Source organism: Aquarana catesbeiana, linkage group LG07 (assembly GCF_042186555.1).
Source record: "Aquarana catesbeiana isolate 2022-GZ linkage group LG07, ASM4218655v1, whole genome shotgun sequence".
In the NCBI taxonomy this organism is placed as follows: Eukaryota; Metazoa; Chordata; class Amphibia; order Anura; family Ranidae; genus Aquarana; species Aquarana catesbeiana.
The window spans coordinates 36,441,868-36,458,660 of NC_133330.1; the positions used below are offsets into that span (position 1 = coordinate 36,441,868).

Genomic DNA, 16,793 nt, shown 5'->3' on the forward strand with positions numbered 1-16,793 from the left:
ACATTTCTTTACCAGCCTGGAGCAGCACAACATGGGGCCCATCATTAGTACAGGCCACCCATTCCCCCGGCCCACACGATTCAAATCAAAACTTGCTTACATTCTTTAGGAATTCCTCGGCTACGATACGAGCTCTGGCATTGACTGACAGCTTCATTTCGCTGATCTCCTTGTCGATCTCCTCCATAAAATGAATGACAAAGTCCACCAGCTTGTGTTTGTACATTTGCTCCGTGTGGAAGTTTGTGATCAGGAAGCTGATGTCGTATCCCTGGAAACCCAAAAAAAAAAAAATTGTTCTCATTAAACGAGCGGCAGCCATCTGATCTGATGCCACGTTCCCAGCGCTAATTACTCCCACGTATCAAAGGCATTTCCTTAAATCAATGATACTGCAAAACACTTCTCAGGAATACAACAAATATGAAGGATTATTACCCCCCTACCAGATCCCTGAACATTCTGAATAAGGTATTGCCAGTGCCCGACCGAATGACAGATCATTAGGGGTCAGTAAGAACTGCGCCATCGTTTTTAGACGCTATAATGTTCATGTAAATCAATCAATATATGCTTATTGTGACTTTTATTTAACCAAAAATATGTAATATAATACATATTGGCCTAAATTTATGAGGAAATTAATTTTTTTTTTTTTTGTAATTCCTTTAGAAACTATATTTTTTTTATTGGAAATGTTTTATAGCAGACAGTAAAAAAAAAAAAATCTTTTTTTTTCAGAATTAATGGTCTTTTTTGTTTATAGTGCAAAAAAAACCAAAAACCGCAGATGTGATCAAATACCACCAAAAGAAAGCTCTCTTTGTGGTAGAGCTGCACGATTCTATCTAAAATGAGAATTACGATTTTTTGCTTAGAAAAAAGATCACGATTCTCGCAGCATAACATCTTTCACATTATAGAAAAAATGGGGCTAACTTTCCTGTTTTTTTTTTTTTTTTTTTTTAAATAAATTAAAATGCATTTTCCAAAAAAATTGTGTTTGAAAGACCGCTGCGCAAATACAGTGCAACATAAAATACTGCAACAACTGGCATTTTATTGTCTAGGGTCTCTGCTAAAAAAAAAAATTATATTTTATATATATATATATATATATATATATATATTTATTTGGGGGTTCTAAGTAATTTTCTAGCAGAAAAAAAGGTTTTAACTTGTAAGCAACAAGTGTCAGAAAAGGGCTAAGGCTGCATTCACACTACAGCGTTTTGAATCGCGGGCAGATTTGCCGCAGATCTGCCCACGCAGAGGTGTGAATGACAAGACGCAGGACTCGCATTCGAATGACACCTCAAATCGTGTCGGTGTCACACGATAAAACGTGCTGCAATCGCGGCAACCTGCATTGCAGGACGCATGTGGCCCCAAAGTAGCTCCTGAACTATTTTTGGGCGACATGCGTCCCGCAATGTGGGTTGCTGCGACTGCAGCACATTTTATCACGTGGCAGACCCGCGTCGCGATTTTAGGTGTCATTCAAATGAATGGCATAGCGTGTGCAAGTCCCGTATTTTGTCATTCACAACTCAGCGCTGTTAAATCATGGGCAGATCCGTGGCAAATCTGCGCCCAATTCAAAATGCTGCAGTGTGAATGCAGCCTTATGGCCTGTACATATGATCCGAAAATCGGATGAAAAATACCGCTTTCAACGTGCTCATATGATAAATGGATCGTTGGTACAGAGCTTTTGAGAGTTGATCACGTCAGTTCATCCGATATTATCTGATGGGACAAGCACGAAATTTTTTTTCGTATGATACCAGATCGTACGATTTTCGTTTAATCAGTACAGTTGTCGTTCGAAAACACAATACAAATGCACTACGACACATGACATCACTTCCGATTTTTTATTTTGTCGTACGAGAATTTTCGTAACTTTAGTAAACTCTTCATTTTTGATATGCGAGTAGTATGCAAAAAAATAAATAAATAAATAAAAAACCACACACACAAAAAAAAAAAAAAATGGACGATCCGTCATCCGATTTTATTAGTCTGGTTCAACTGATCTCATTGATCTCATTTACAGGGAAGTTCATCCCTTTGATCTAAAAGAAGTAAATGTTACAATGTTTCTCTTCATCTCTGCCTGAGCAATGATGTGATGTCAGGCTGCCTGTTATTTTTTTTTTTTTTTACAGCTGTCAGCAGTGAGCAGAGAACTCTCTGCACTGAATCAAGGAAATGCTGTATTAAGATCCTGAGTGGTGGTTGAATCGTGATCTCGATCTTTTAACGATTAATTGTGCAGCTCTAATATGTTGGGGGGGGGGGGGGGAGACACAAAATTTGGGTACAGTGTTGCATGACCGCGCAATTGTCAGTTAAAGTATCGCACTGACGCATCGCAAAAATGGCCTGGTCATGAAGGGAGGGGGGTGGGGGGTAAATCTTCCAGAGGTCAAGTGGTTATAATACATTACTTGATCACACAGACACAATGAAGGGAACAAAAATAGTACCATGAATGTGTCACACATACCATTAAATGTTTGTGCAATTATCATCAAAAATTTAATCATATTCCACTTCCTCATACAAAGCTTCAGGTTTTAAGCAAACAGTATAAGGTTACAGAACAATCTGTTATGTAATTGCAGTAAATGGGGGTGGTAACAGCCGTGGAATTTTATCTGCCAGATCAGTATCACGTAGGTGTGCGTAGATTAGTAAAGCACAATAGCACAGACTGGAGTCACTGCACTGATGTCTAATCAGCACACAAAGGCACCAAAATGCAGCTGTGATCATTATGTCCTACAGATCTTCACAAATTTAAGGGCCGATTTACACCTAAATTGCACAGGAATGCGGCCCGCTTTCCTGTGCACCTCAGTGTGGTGCGATTTTCAGCCTATTCGTTCCAATGGGCTGAAATTGCACAAAAAAATATTCAAAAATGCACTGCACCAGATGGCATGCTGTTGCGGTACCATGCGATCTGGCACAGACAAATGCACTGCACTTTGGGGTATTGTTAGGAATATACTGACACCTGCAGTAGATCACACATCCAGTGTGTTATGAACGCGGGGTGGGAAGTGCGGACAAAACACAGGTTTCTCACACTGTGTTCTGGTGTGAACAAGCCCTAAAGCTGAACTCCAAGCAGATATAAAAAAAAAGTCATTAAAGTATAAAGGAAGCCTACCACCAACACACATATAATGCAGTCCTGTATGATTAGCCCCCCGTTTATTTAAACAGCGCTTCTACATACCTTTTTTTGAATCCATCTATGGTGGTCATATGACCGCAGATAACATAAGTTTCCTGCCCTTCATGGAGATCTCCTACCTCACCAACCTTTCAGCTCTCTCCTACTCCCAGCAATGCGGGTGCCAGCATTGTGATGACGTCACCAGAAAGATGAGTGGTGGTGGGGGGGGGCACAAATCAAAAGGCCAACAATGCTGCAAATTTGGGAGCGGCAGCATAGTGCTGTTGAGCTGGGGGCCAACTCACAGGAAGGGAGAGAGCTGGGGGCCAACTCACAGGAAGGGAGAGAGCTGGGGGCCAACTCACAGGAAGGGAGAGAGCTGGGGGCCAACTCACAGGAAGGGAGAGAGCTGGGGGCCAACTCACAGGAAGGGAGAGAGCTGGGGGCCAACTCACAGGAAGGGAGAGAGCTGGGGGCCAACTCACAGGAAGGGAGAGAGCTGGGGGCCAACTCACAGGAAGGGAGAAAGCTGGGGGCCAACTCACAGGAAGGGAGAGAGCTGGGGGCCAACTCACAGGAAGGGAGAGAGCTGGGGGCCAACTCACAGGAAGGGAGAGAGCTGGGGGCCAACTCACAGGAAGGGAGAGAGCTGGGGGCCAACTCACAGGAAGGGAGAGAGCTGGGGGCCAACTCACAGGAAGGGAGAGAGCTGGGGGCCAACTCACAGGAAGGGAGAGAGCTGGGGACCAACTCACAGGAAGGGAGAGAGCTGGGGACCAACTCACAGGAAGGGAGAGAGCTGGGGACCAACTCACAGGAAGGGAGAGAGCTGGGGACCAACTCACAGGAAGGGAGAGAGCTGGGGGCCAACTCACAGGAAGGGAGAGAGCTGGGGGCCAACTCACAGGAAGGGAGAGAGCTGGGGGCCAACTCACAGGAAGGGAGAGAGCTGGGGGCCAACTCACAGGAAGGGAGAGAGCTGGGGACCACTCACAGGAAGGGAGAGAGCTGGGGGCCAACTCACAGGAAGGGAGAGAGCTGGGGGCCAACTCACAGGAAGGGAGAGAGCTGGGGGCCAACTCACAGGAAGGGAGAGAGCTGGGGGCCAACTCACAGGAAGGGAGAGAGCTGGGGACCACTCACAGGAAGGGAGAGAGCTGGGGGCCACCTCACAGGAAGGGAGAGAGCTGGGGGCCAACTCACAGGAAGGGAGAGAGCTGGGGGCCACCTCACAGGAAGGGAGAGAGCTGGGGGCCACCTCACAGGAAGGGAGAGAGCTGGGGGCCACCTCACAGGAAGGGAGAGAGCTGGGGGCCACCTCACAGGAAGGGAGAGAGCTGGGGGCCACCTCACAGGAAGGGAGAGAGCTGGGGGCCACCTCACAGGAAGGGAGAGAGCTGGGGGCCACCTCACAGGAAGGGAGAGAGCTGGGGGCCACCTCACAGGAAGGGAGAGAGCTGGGGGCCACCTCACAGGAAGGGAGAGAGCTGGGGGCCACCTCACAGGAAGGGAGAGAGCTGGGGGCCACCTCACAGGAAGGGAGAGAGCTGGGGGCCACTCACAGGAAGGGAGAGAGCTGGGGGCCACTCACAGAATCAACAGGTAAATACAGGAAATTATAGGACTAATAGTAGTAGCAGATTTATATGTTGTGTAAGGCAAGCAAGGGGTTTATTTCATTAAAATTATAATTTTGCATGGAGACCCACTTTAATAACATCCCTAAATTATTATTTTTCTTAATTCAAGCAGTACAAAGTACCTGAATGCACATGCTGATAGGAGCAGAGAATAGAGTGACAGTTTGCCGCTTCTCTTTCACTGTCCAATCACAGGCTGGCAAAGGGCCAAGTCCTGTAAATTACTTTGTAGCACAAAAACAAACAAAACAAAAAACATATCTTCTGTCCTATTAGACAGGACTGTGCAACAGGGATATGTAGATCTCAAGACTGGATGGTCTGAAATACAAATCAGATATACATATATATTTAGCACATACTATATGTATTTAGCAGTTTGCCTGGAGTTCAGCTTTAACCAGCCTTAACCTCACCATGTTTTTGGAATTAAACAGGAAGCAGCTGGGTCAGTAGAAAAGCAAATATTTTTTTTGTACTGAATTATGCTGATTTCATTAAAGCAGAAAGATGCCCACCTGTGCATTTGGTTTCTTCCAAATTAATCATCTTGCATCCAGGATCCCTAGGCCCCTTTCACACGGGACGGATCCGTGTTGATCCGCCCCGTGTTTATCCGCTGCTCAGCGGGGATCGCTCAGTTTTCCCCAGCTGAGCAGGCAGATGACAGGGCGGGACCCGCACACTGTGCAGGGACCTGTCAGATCTCCGCTCTCCCCTATGGGGGATCGGAGGAACACGGACCGTCTGTCCGTGTTCCTCCGATCCGCTCTGCAGACGGATAGAAAAATAAGATTTTCTTCCGTCCGCAGAATCGGACGAGAGCGGAGGCGGACAACATCGGGTGTTAGCGGATGTACATCCGCTGACACCCGCTATACCATAGGGATGCATGTATGTCCGTATTTCATCCGAAAACGGATGGATGAAATACGGACATACGGTCCGCATGTGTGAAAGGGGCCTAAAGCAAAAGCTGCAGTCTGTGCCCAAGTCAAACAGCTATAACTCTCCCTGACTACATTTCAACATTTCTAAAGTTCTGATGCAACAGCAAGAAGGGGCTAAAAGATGCTCAAAACAGCTCTTTATTCATCCTGAGGATGAGGATGCACACAATGCTCTGGTTGCCTATACAATAACCGTTACTACTATATCCACTTATGCCATGACAGGTCCCCTTAGGGCCCGATTTAGGAACATTCTGCAAGCTTTTGAACCTATTAATGTTTTTTGGTGGGGGGGAGAGCAGCTTACATAGATTAGGGAAGGTAATTTGCCTGAATAAGCATTTTGTCCGTGGTTTAACCATTTGAAGTCCAAGGCAATTTGTACATTTCTTACATTTTAGTAAAAAGTAAAAATCAGCATTTTTTTTGCTAGAGAATTACCTAAACCACCAAACAAATATCTTCTGAAAGCTTCATCTAACCCCAAATACAGAGCCACTGCGGAGTCCCACTATCTGGTGAACAGAAGACAAAAAAACTGGAACACTAATCCTTATGCAGACCACATAAGAAAACAATCAATCACAGGATATTCCAAGAGACCTTTCCATCAAAAAGCAACCCTTGACTCAAAGTAAAGATCGGTTAAATCTGAATTTTTGCTGTTTATTGGTCAAACTGCCTGTTTATTGCAATTGATTTTGGATTCTTTCATTAAAACAATGATACCTTAATGTACATGACCAGCAATCAGACATGTTCTTACCTCTACAGGTTTTCTACGCAGGATGAAGAAGTTTTCTGCCCTCATCATCATGAAACGCATGAATTTATGGCATAAAATCTTTTCAATTTCATCAGCCTGTACAAACAAAACAATTAACATTTCAAGTACAATCTGCAGATGAAGTTTTTAATGGTCAGAACAGATTGTTTAGCAACTGTGAAATCACTACAGTTAACATTTAGAACATCTGGAAGATGTATTTGTGCTCACTCCTTGCACAAAATAACCTTCAGCCCCCCGTTCAATTGGCGCGATTTGACCTGGTCAAATCGCATTTCAAATCGGAGCCTATTTCCGGCAATAGGAGCTTCCCAGGAAGTAGTTCCTGCTCTACTTTTGGCGACTTCAGGGGTGATTTCAAGACATCTGTGCATGAAACCCGCAAAGATGTCTTTCAAGTCGCCCCCGAAGTCTGACTAAAATTCGGCTTTGAAATCGTGCGAGTTCAGATGAACTCGCACGATTTCAAAGCCATGTTCAGTGTGAACGAGAGCTAAAGCAGATTTCCACTTTTATAGCCTATTTTGTTACAAGTTCCCCATTCACATAGTATAACACAGGAGGTCACTTGCCCGGCACAAGCGCCATCCTGAGAGAGCACTTTGCATTTTCTTAATTCTCAAATTGGACGAAGCGGAGAGGTGGAGCAATCATATCATGATCCCCACCTTATTCAATCAGAGAATCTTGTGACTGATAAGACTTTCCTTGCATCCAAAGACCATGTTACAAGAAGTTTAATCAATGAAAGAACATTCCTCAGTGGTGGTGGAGGAGGAGGAGGAGGAGGAGAAGAAGGAGGAGGAGGAGGAGGAGGAGAAGGAGGAGGAGGAGGAGGAGATGGAGAAGGGAGGCAGCATGTCCCTGTCTGACCATCTGACCTGCTGCTCTGCCTGACAATCCCGGTAAACCACTGCAGAGCAGGAAGTTCAGAGAAAGGAAGCGGACGGGGCATCCCTGCATGGAAGATTTCTAAAAGGCTTCATTCACATATAGGTGCCCCGGATCGCGGGCAGAATCACCACGATTCTGCCAACGATCCCAAATCGCAGGATGCCCTTGCGATCCCCGTCACTTACAATGGCATCCCCATCATGGCATGATTTTGCCACGATTCGTCAAGTGACAATCGTGGTAAAATGGCACAAACAGAACTGAGGTAAGCCTGTCTGCCAAAAGGTGTTTCGGAACTTCTTTTAGGCGACAGGCATACCGAGATTCTGTTTGCATGTCTTTTTACTGCGACTTTCGCCCGACAAACCACAGCAAAATCGTGCCGTGATTGGGGTGCAATTGGAAGTGACCGGGATCGCAAGGGCATCCTGCAATTCGGGACCACGGCGATTCTGCCCCCCGAGATCCGGGATGCCTAGATGTAAATGGAGCCTTAGACCCAGCTGCCTGCTCAACATCAGACATCCTTCATTACAGGTAAGTGATGTGACTACAGAGTCTGAATCTCAGCCAGTTCAGCAGAGAACGGCCAAGATTCAAACCATGTATGGGCAGGCTGATCCCTCAGCTTGGGTACAGCCAGCCAGTTGGATTTTATAAGCGATTATAATCACTGTGTTCTCCCAACGAGGACAGCTTCCCCCATATGGAGAACACAATGGCTCCACGGGAGGGATTCCCCCATCAACACAGTGTTAATGGGGAACAGAGAAATTGACTTTCCTGCAAGAAAGAAAATCGCTCTGTCTATGGCCGGATTTAAGTTGTAGGCATTTATTTTTTTCAAAAGCGACACTGTCACCTTGCCCATAGTCCCTGCCAAGCATTAGGACCATGCACTGGCACATGACCAGGGAAAGTACATTTTCCGGGTCGCAAACAATGCTGTTCATAGCACAAAGCAAGGAGCTGGGAGGAAATACTGGTAAGGTGAGTACATGAGGTTAGGAGATGCCTTTTCCAGAGACACTCCCAACTTGTCCCGAATATTCAAAATGAGCGTGTGTCTGACAGCATGGCTCTAATAGAATAAACGATAAGAAGAGCTTTTATTATCCCAACTAAACCCAAATGCTGGACCATTATAAATGGCCAAATCCGGGCCAGTGAGGCAACCCAGTGCAGTGCATGGCCAATAGAAGTGCAGTAGGCAAGAGGGAGTAGACAAGCTCCAACACCATCCAAAAGTGAGCTTTGCCTGTCGGTATGGCCTGGCAATCTGGTGTACAGGGAACAATTACAAGCATGGGTGCTCAACCTGTGGCCCTCCAGCTGTTGCGAAACTATGAGGCATTCATAGCCCCATAAGGCATTGCAAGGCTGACCGTAAAAAGCATGACTCCCAAAAGCAGAAGCATGATGGGACTTGTAGTTTTGCAACAGTAGAGGGCCACAGGTTGAACACCCATGAATTATTATAGCCATTGAAGATACCTAGGTGCCTGTGTTTTAATATTAAAGTGGCAGAGTTACTTTAAAGAATAAGTTCGCCTTTAGGTACATTTTACACCCAGTTTCCGGTGAATAAGCAGACTACAAGTACGGTCAGTCATTGCAGAAGATGGTTTGTAGTCGTCAATAAACCTCGAGGGCGCTGGTTGGCGCTCTTGTAGTTCATAGATTCTTTCTGCACTTCAGTAACTTCCTGCCTGTATCAAAGGGTACTGAGAGTCTGCAGGATCCTGGCATTGCACCCGCAATCTCTCTGCTGACTGTGGGTGCAATGCTTTACAGGATGCAATGTAAAATTAAAATTAAATAATCATTATTTTTGCAGTAAAAAAAATTATTTTTTTTTTTTTTACATAAGGTGAACTATCCTTTAAATAAAGTAACACAGTCACATGATACCAGACAATCACAAACTGTACTGTCAGGTCACATTTGCAGTAGCTCACCTGTTTCACAGCGATGCTGACGCGCACAGAATTAATGGATCCCTCAATCAGCACTTTCTCCTTTTCATTTCTGCTTATGACCACCGGCTGTAAAAGCAGTTCTTTACTACTCCTGAAACCCAGAGAAAAGGATTCATTACCAAAACAGCTTCACAGAAAGCTCCTACATCACATACAATCCTCCCCTACAAGTCTGCTGGCACAGAGACTAAGTGGTCTACATTCAGCTCTTGATGAAAAGTCATCTAGCACAGTCATCGCAGAAAGCTACAGTTATGTAATACAGGCACCTCGCCAGCTTTGCCAGTCAGAATAAAGGACTCGCCACCAATGGCACCCTCCTTCCTGAACCTGTTAATTTGCCTTGTATTGGGCCACCTCCATTTCTGCACCAGAACAGGACTGTGGATAATCTCTTGAAGATTTACTAAATGCTATGACAGCGGCTTCCTCCGACTTTTATCCCATTCCTACCAGGACCACAATGCGATCTTCCATGCAGTTCAAATCTTGGAACTTTTCTTCTGTGGCTCCATGTCTGAAGTGAGTACCAGAGCTGCATTTAAAGTGATTGTAAAGTCTTTCTTTTTTTTTTAATAACAAACATGTTACACTTACCTCCTCTGTGCAGTTGGTTTTGCACAAAGCAGCCCAGATCCTCCTCTTCTCGGGTCCCTCTTCGGCTCTCCTGGCCCATCCCTCCTGTCGAGTGCCCCCACAGCAAGGAGCTTGCTAGGGGGGCACCGGAGCCAAGTCACAGCTCCCTGTGTCCATTCAGACACCAAGCCCCGATCCGGCCCTGCCCCCTCTCTCCCCTGATTGGCTAACTGACTTTGATGGAAAGCCATGAGAGCCAGTGGCGCCACTGCTGTGTCTCAACCAATCATCAGGAGGAGAGTCCCTCAGAGCTAAGACACCTGCGAACATCGATGGAGAGAGAGATGGGGCTCAGATAAGTAATTAAGGGGGTGCTGGAGATGTTGCTACACACAGTTTTTTTTTTTCTATCTTAATGCATAGAATGCATGAAGATAAAAAAAACCTTATGCCTTTACAACTCCTTTAAGAATTTCAGGTATGAATATTTTTACATAGTTACACTGATCCAAGCAGGACTAGTGTAACTATGTATATACACCATACCTGGCCTAAGCCCCTGGAAGCTGGAAATCACTGTATAGACATTGCTACACCACTGATCTTCACTTGCTTCCATGTCCTGTACTGATTGGCCAGCCTGGTGCCTTGTGAACACGGGAGGTCTCCTATGTTCACAATGCATCAGGCTGGACAGACAGCACAGGACCTGGAAGAAAGAGAGTGGAGATCACTGCAAAGCATTCTTCTGAATGGCGGCCGCTCATCACATGCACCATTCAGAGAATGCTTTGCATTTTCTGAATGAATGCAAACCGCTCTCTGATTGGACGAGGAGGAAAGACAAGCAGTGATGTCATGCTCTCCGCTCCATGTTGAGCAGCTGACTTCCTGTGTCCACAATGCACCAGATTCGGCCACTCAGCAAGTGGTGATAGCTGGAATAGCGGTGCCTATTACAGTGATTTTCAGCTTCCAGGGGCATCAGCCAGGTTGTGTATAGTAGTTACAAGTTGGACTAATGTAACTGTGTAAAAATTTTACTACGCCTGGAATTCTTCAAAAACTTGGGGTGTTCAAATATACCATAAGAAATGTTAGGATACCAGGCTAAGCATAAAGACCGCTGTATATTATTATCTCCTATAAGAACCTTAAAAGCCATCTACTTCCTTATACCAAAAAGGAAGTACCAGGTCTCCCCAGTAACGGAATTTAGCTCACACTGTTCCCATGGTTACCAGTCTGATCATTTCTGGCTCCTTCATTTTCAGAAAACAGGAACCTCTTAAGTGTAGAATTAAAAGTCCTCTACACCAGCAATTCTCAACCTTAGTCCTCAAGTACCCCCAACAGGCCATGTTTTGGGAACTTCCCTTAGATAAAATGGCTCTCATCAATACCATGTCATTGATATAGATTGAAAGCAGCTGTGCAAAGTAAAGGAAAACCTGAAAACATGGCCCGCTGGGGGGACTTGAGGACTGGAGGTGGAGGACCACTACTTCTAGACCACTATAGCCCCACTGCACCTTCTACAGGTTAAAATGACACTCCGAACCAAACAATGACATCTGTGTACTTCTATAGAGCATGTCTGCTCAGGTCTTCTGTTTTTCATACAGACATTGCTGTAGTGCACAATGTCACCCACTGCTTAACCACTAGCCGACCACCCACCCACCGTGGATATACGTCGGTACTTTGACATTACGCACAACTATGGCAGCAGATAAATGTCATAACCCTGGTATTTTTCTCCACAGCAGGCGGCTGGCTTGCAGATAAAAGTGGTCTCTGCGGCGCATTCGCTGCGAGACCACTTATAAAACGGGGGCGGGAGAGGGCCTCCCCCGCCACACTCCGGTCGTCTCCGCGGCTTACCGGAGCCGTTGGTAGTGGCGGAGGTGATTGGGTCCTCTCCCCTCTGAGGCTGGATGCTGAGTGAGGGAAAGATGGCGCCCACTCAGCTCCATAACATTGCATTTAAGTCTAAATGTGAGATCTGAGGTCTTTTTGACCCCAGATCTCACATTAACCGGTTTCCGATCGGCTAACGCACATTTACCGCGGCACAATGGCACCGCTGCACGAAATACCGTACATATACGGGGTTCCCTTTGAGAGCCGCCAGAGGGCGCGCGCCCGCTGCACAGCGGGGGACCTGATGCGTGTGGCCGGCGATTACCGCCGGCAACACGTGATCGTGTGCATGAGAGTCAAGCACAGGGATTTGTGTGTGTGTAAACACACAAATCCCTGTGTTGTCAGGGAGAGGAGACATATCGTTTGTTCCTAGTAAGTAGGAACAATGATATGTCTCCTCCCCTAGTCAGTCCTATCCCCATACAGTTAGAACACACTGAGGGAACACACATTTAACCCCTTGATCGCCCCCTAGTGTTAACCCCTTCCCTGCCAGTGACATTTACACAGTAATCAGTGCATATTTATAGCACTGATCGCTGTATAAATGTCAATGGTCCCAAAAACGTGTTAAAAGTGTCCGATCTGTCTGTCGCAGTACCGCTAAAAGTCGCAGATCACCGCTATTACTAGTATATAAAAAAATAATAATAAAAATGCCATAAAACTTTCCCATAGTTTGTAGACACTATAACTTTTGCGCAAACCAATCAATATACGCTTATTGCGTTTTTTTTTTTTACCAAAAATATGTAGAATATATATTGGCCTAAACTGATAAAGAAATTTGTTTTTTTTTAAATTTTTTGGGCATGTTATAGCAAAAAGTAAAAAAATGTTTTGTTTTTTTTTCCAGTTTTCGCTCTTTTTTTGGTTTATAGCACAAAAAATTAAAAAAATGCAGAAGTGATCAAATACCACCAAAAGAAAGCTCTATTTGTGGGGGAAAAAAAAGATGGAAATTTTGTTTGGGCACAGCATTGCATGACCGAGCAATTGTCAGTTAAAGCAATGAAGTGTCAAATTGTAAAAAGTGCTCTGGTCAGGAAGGGCGTAAAATCTTCCGGGGCTGAAGTGGTTAAAAAGGTCCTGTCATGCTTTTTTCCTTTTACAAGGGATGTTTACATTCCTTGTAATTGGAATAAAAGGGACTTTTTTTTTTTTTTTTTTTTTAAAGGGCAGTGTAAAAAAAAAAAAAAAAAAAAAAAAAAAGTAAAAGAAATAAGAAAAAGAAAAGAAAGAAAAAAAAAAAAATGAACGGGCATCGGCCGTGATGTCACTGCGGTGCCGTAAGCTGCGTCTGACGCTGCGTTTCTCCCTTCCCAAAGGGCGTTACCAAAGACCAGATGCAGCTTGCGGCACCGCGGTGACATCACGTCCGATGCCCGTTCAATTACAGTTAAGTTGTGAGAGAACCTATTGATTAATGGACTGGTAATTGATGTTCATCTGCCCTCAAAGATTGATTTTATGACTGGAACGCTGTAAAGATTGATTTTAATAAATGAAACAAGACGTACTTTACTATGCGGGCTATTTCTCAATATGTTTGTGCCTGAAAACACCCCAGGAAGGATCGCACCCAGGAGTTGGCATTTTCATCACCCCGCTCACCATACTAAGCCTACTTGACCCGCAGCGCAGTACTGCTTGGGGGTCCATTGGATCTGGTGAGATCAACCATAAGGGGGGCGGTTTACAGCATATTTTTTTTTAGCACAGCAGCACTTTTGAAAGGAACTTATTAACAGAGAACTGCTATATGTTTACGTGCATGTCTTTTTTGGACTTTCACTGGTCACATGCTTAATATTGATTTGCACTATTTCTATCACAGCAGCAGCTGTGATAGGAACCTTCCAACAAGAAGTTTATACAGATTTGTTTTCACTGGCTACATGCTTGATATATTTGTTTTTTTTTTTAAATTAATTTTGCACTTAATTTTGTATGCACTACAGTTGCACTTTATTGTATTTATTCAGGCTGTCAGCGCTGTGGTACTCATACCCTTTTTTCCATGGTTTGTATTATGTCATGTACAGCAGCGGCAGGCCTAATTACTAATTAGTATCTTTAGCGCGGGCGATTGATTTTTCACAATGGATATAAAAAGTCCACACACCCCCGATAAAATGTTAGGTTTCTGTTATGTAAAAAAATGAGACAAAGAGAAATCATTTCAGAACATTTTCCACCTTTAATGTGACCTATAAACTGTACAACTCAGTTGAACAACAAACTGAAATCTTTTAGGCAGTGAGAAGTAAAAAAACTAAAATAATGTGGTTGCATAAGTATGCACACCCTCCTATAACTGGGGATTTAGTTGTGTTCAGAATTAACCTCCCTGGCGGTATGGTTATGTCAGATTTTTGAATCTCAAAGCGGTACAATTATTATGCACAGAAATTTGGCGTTCTATATCGTAGGCCTGTAATTCTTAGTAATAACTCACTTATATCTGTCCAAACAAGAGTCTACCTAGACATCTCGGATATGATAAAAGTTTGAAACACAAAATCATAAATTATAATATAATAAATAACTATAAAAAAAAAATATATAATAATAATAAAATTAATTAACCACAAAGCACTATCGCTCAATTCCGCAAGTGTTCTAATTTATTATCGCTGTTTTCTAGATGGTCTAAAACCACTTTTGATGTAAAAGGACACTTTTTGGTTGCCATGGACAATCTCCAGTTTCCAGGCAGAAAGAACAGTATATATAATATAAATGTGCATGCAGGGCATTGGACAAAGCATTAGGGGCAAAAGGAAGGTGAAATGATTTGATACAGTAATGCAATCTGTAAGATTACAGTGTACTGTATGTGTTATGTATTTTGTACTTTTTAAATTTGCCACCGAGCTCTGCCCCATGCGTTGCGACACTCGCAGAGAACGGAGCCCGGCACACAGTACATAGGGCGGAGGATCCGGCGGGGGACATTGCAGGATCCTGGTGACAAGGTAAGTAAACTGGACCAGGATTCTGCAATGCAATCCTGAGTGTGGCTCGGGGTTACCGCTAATGGTACTGAAATTTAACCCCGAGCCACACTCTGGATTACCGCCAGGAGGGTTAAGCAATCACATTCAAACTCATATTAAATAGGAGTCAGTACACACCTGCCATCATTTAAAGTGCCTCTGATTGACCCCAAATAAAAGTTCAGCTGTTCTAGTAGGTCTTTCCTGACATTTTCTTAGTCGCATCCTACAGCAAAAGCCATGGTCCGCAGAGAACTTCCAAAGCAGCAGAGGGATGTCATAGTTAAAAGGTATCAGTCAGGAGAAGGGTACAAAAGAATTTCCAAGGCATTAGATATACCATGGAACACAATGAAGACAGTCATCGTCAAGTGGAGAAAATATGGCACAACAGTGACATTAACAAGAACTGGAAGTCCCTCCAACATTGATGAAAAGACAAGAAGAAAACTGGTCAGAGAAGCTGCCAAGAGGCCTACAGAGACATTAAAGGAGCTGCAGTAATATCTGGCAAGTACTGGCTGTGTGATACATGTGACAACAATTTCCGGTATTCTTCATGTCTGGCCTATGGGGTAGAGTGGCAAGACGGAAGCCTTTTCTCTCTAAATTTTGCAAAAACACATCTGAAATCTCCCAAAAGCATGTGGGTACAGACAGGAGCCTTAAGTAAAATCTTACATTCTGACTATGGGTGTAACATGTTACAAAAGGCGAACTTCTCCTTTAAGGCTCCTTCTCGACTATCAAAAGGTGTGCCGCATAAATTACTATGCCAAGAAGCGCATGTGAGAATCTTGATGTATCTAGGTGTCAGTGGATTATATATAACGGAGACTAAAATAAACAGATTTTGCTACAGCTGCAATGCTTTTTGCCCAGCGGTAGTGCGATGACTCCAGTCACTGGTTGTGTAGTGGGTGTGGAACTACAAGTTGCAGTGTTGGAAATTACACAGAATGACCCCCAAACATTTATAATCTGCCAAGGTGAAATATTCCAGTAATTCTATATGGGATTTATTTCATAGAGTCATAGCCTGATAAAGGATCTTACCTTACTTCCACTTCTGGCTTGTTATGTCTTTCCACCACCTGCGAAGAGAAGTTTTCCAGACACATCGCCGCCTGTAAGGTGGCGCGGACTGTGTTGAGGTACGGGCGCAATGTGGCAGACTGAAAAAAAAAACAAAAAAAAAAAAAACACACATTATGTTTGTACGAACAGCAAATTTCAGTAATACACAGAAAGAGCCTAGAAAACTCTCATACACCAATACACAAGAAAGGTCTGGCATTAGCCCAAAAATAAAACACACGCAAGATCTAGCAAGTCCAAACGATCTGCTTCACGCTGAAAAGTCCACATTCTGCAAAATATTGCAGCTTACCATCCCTCTAGGCAGCAAAAGAGAATGGTATCCCCCCTGATAGCCACAAGTCAAATCGAGATTTCTTTTATAGCACCACCTACAGGCAAAATCTGGCATTGCAGAGTGATCATTCAGATGATTTCTAAAAACTATAATGGAATGGTGTGAGCAAAATCTGTTGGGCTAAAACACACATAAAAAAAAAAAAAAAAAGCTAATACAAAACGCCTGCTATTGCTGCGATGTGAGAGTTGGAGTAGGAACGATGGATCATCAACAGATGAAAACGTTAAATCTTGATTCACGCAGACATCCCAGGCTCTCTGAATACACAAATGAAACTCATATAGGGAGACATTATAGAACAGCAGGAATACCCTAAAATCTGCAATCTCAGACCCAGAGAACGATCAAGAACGGTGCAGATAGGAATACAGCTAAAACTACAACATAAAGCACATGGATGTGCTCAGACCCAAA

The 16,793-nt window shown here is 44.1% G+C and overlaps 1 protein-coding gene across 2 annotated transcripts in view; it reads right to left on the bottom strand.

Moving 5' to 3' along the window:
• Positions 1-16,793, bottom strand: part of ARPC4 (actin related protein 2/3 complex subunit 4) — a 32,572-nt gene that overhangs the window by 4,711 nt on the left and 11,068 nt on the right. Inside the window, exons 1-5 of one of the 2 annotated variants that reach the window (XM_073591983.1) lie at positions 16,332-16,445; positions 15,998-16,116; positions 9,420-9,531; positions 6,547-6,642; positions 101-271 (exon numbers count right to left, since the gene is read on the bottom strand). In XM_073591983.1, the coding sequence (XP_073448084.1) occupies positions 101-271; positions 6,547-6,642; positions 9,420-9,531; positions 15,998-16,116; positions 16,332-16,430 (597 nt within the window). In that variant the 5' untranslated portion in view covers positions 16,431-16,445. Of the gene's footprint in view, positions 1-100; positions 272-6,546; positions 6,643-9,419; positions 9,532-15,997; positions 16,117-16,331; positions 16,446-16,793 lie in introns of those variants that run through there. The other variant, XM_073591984.1, reaches the window with a different exon arrangement.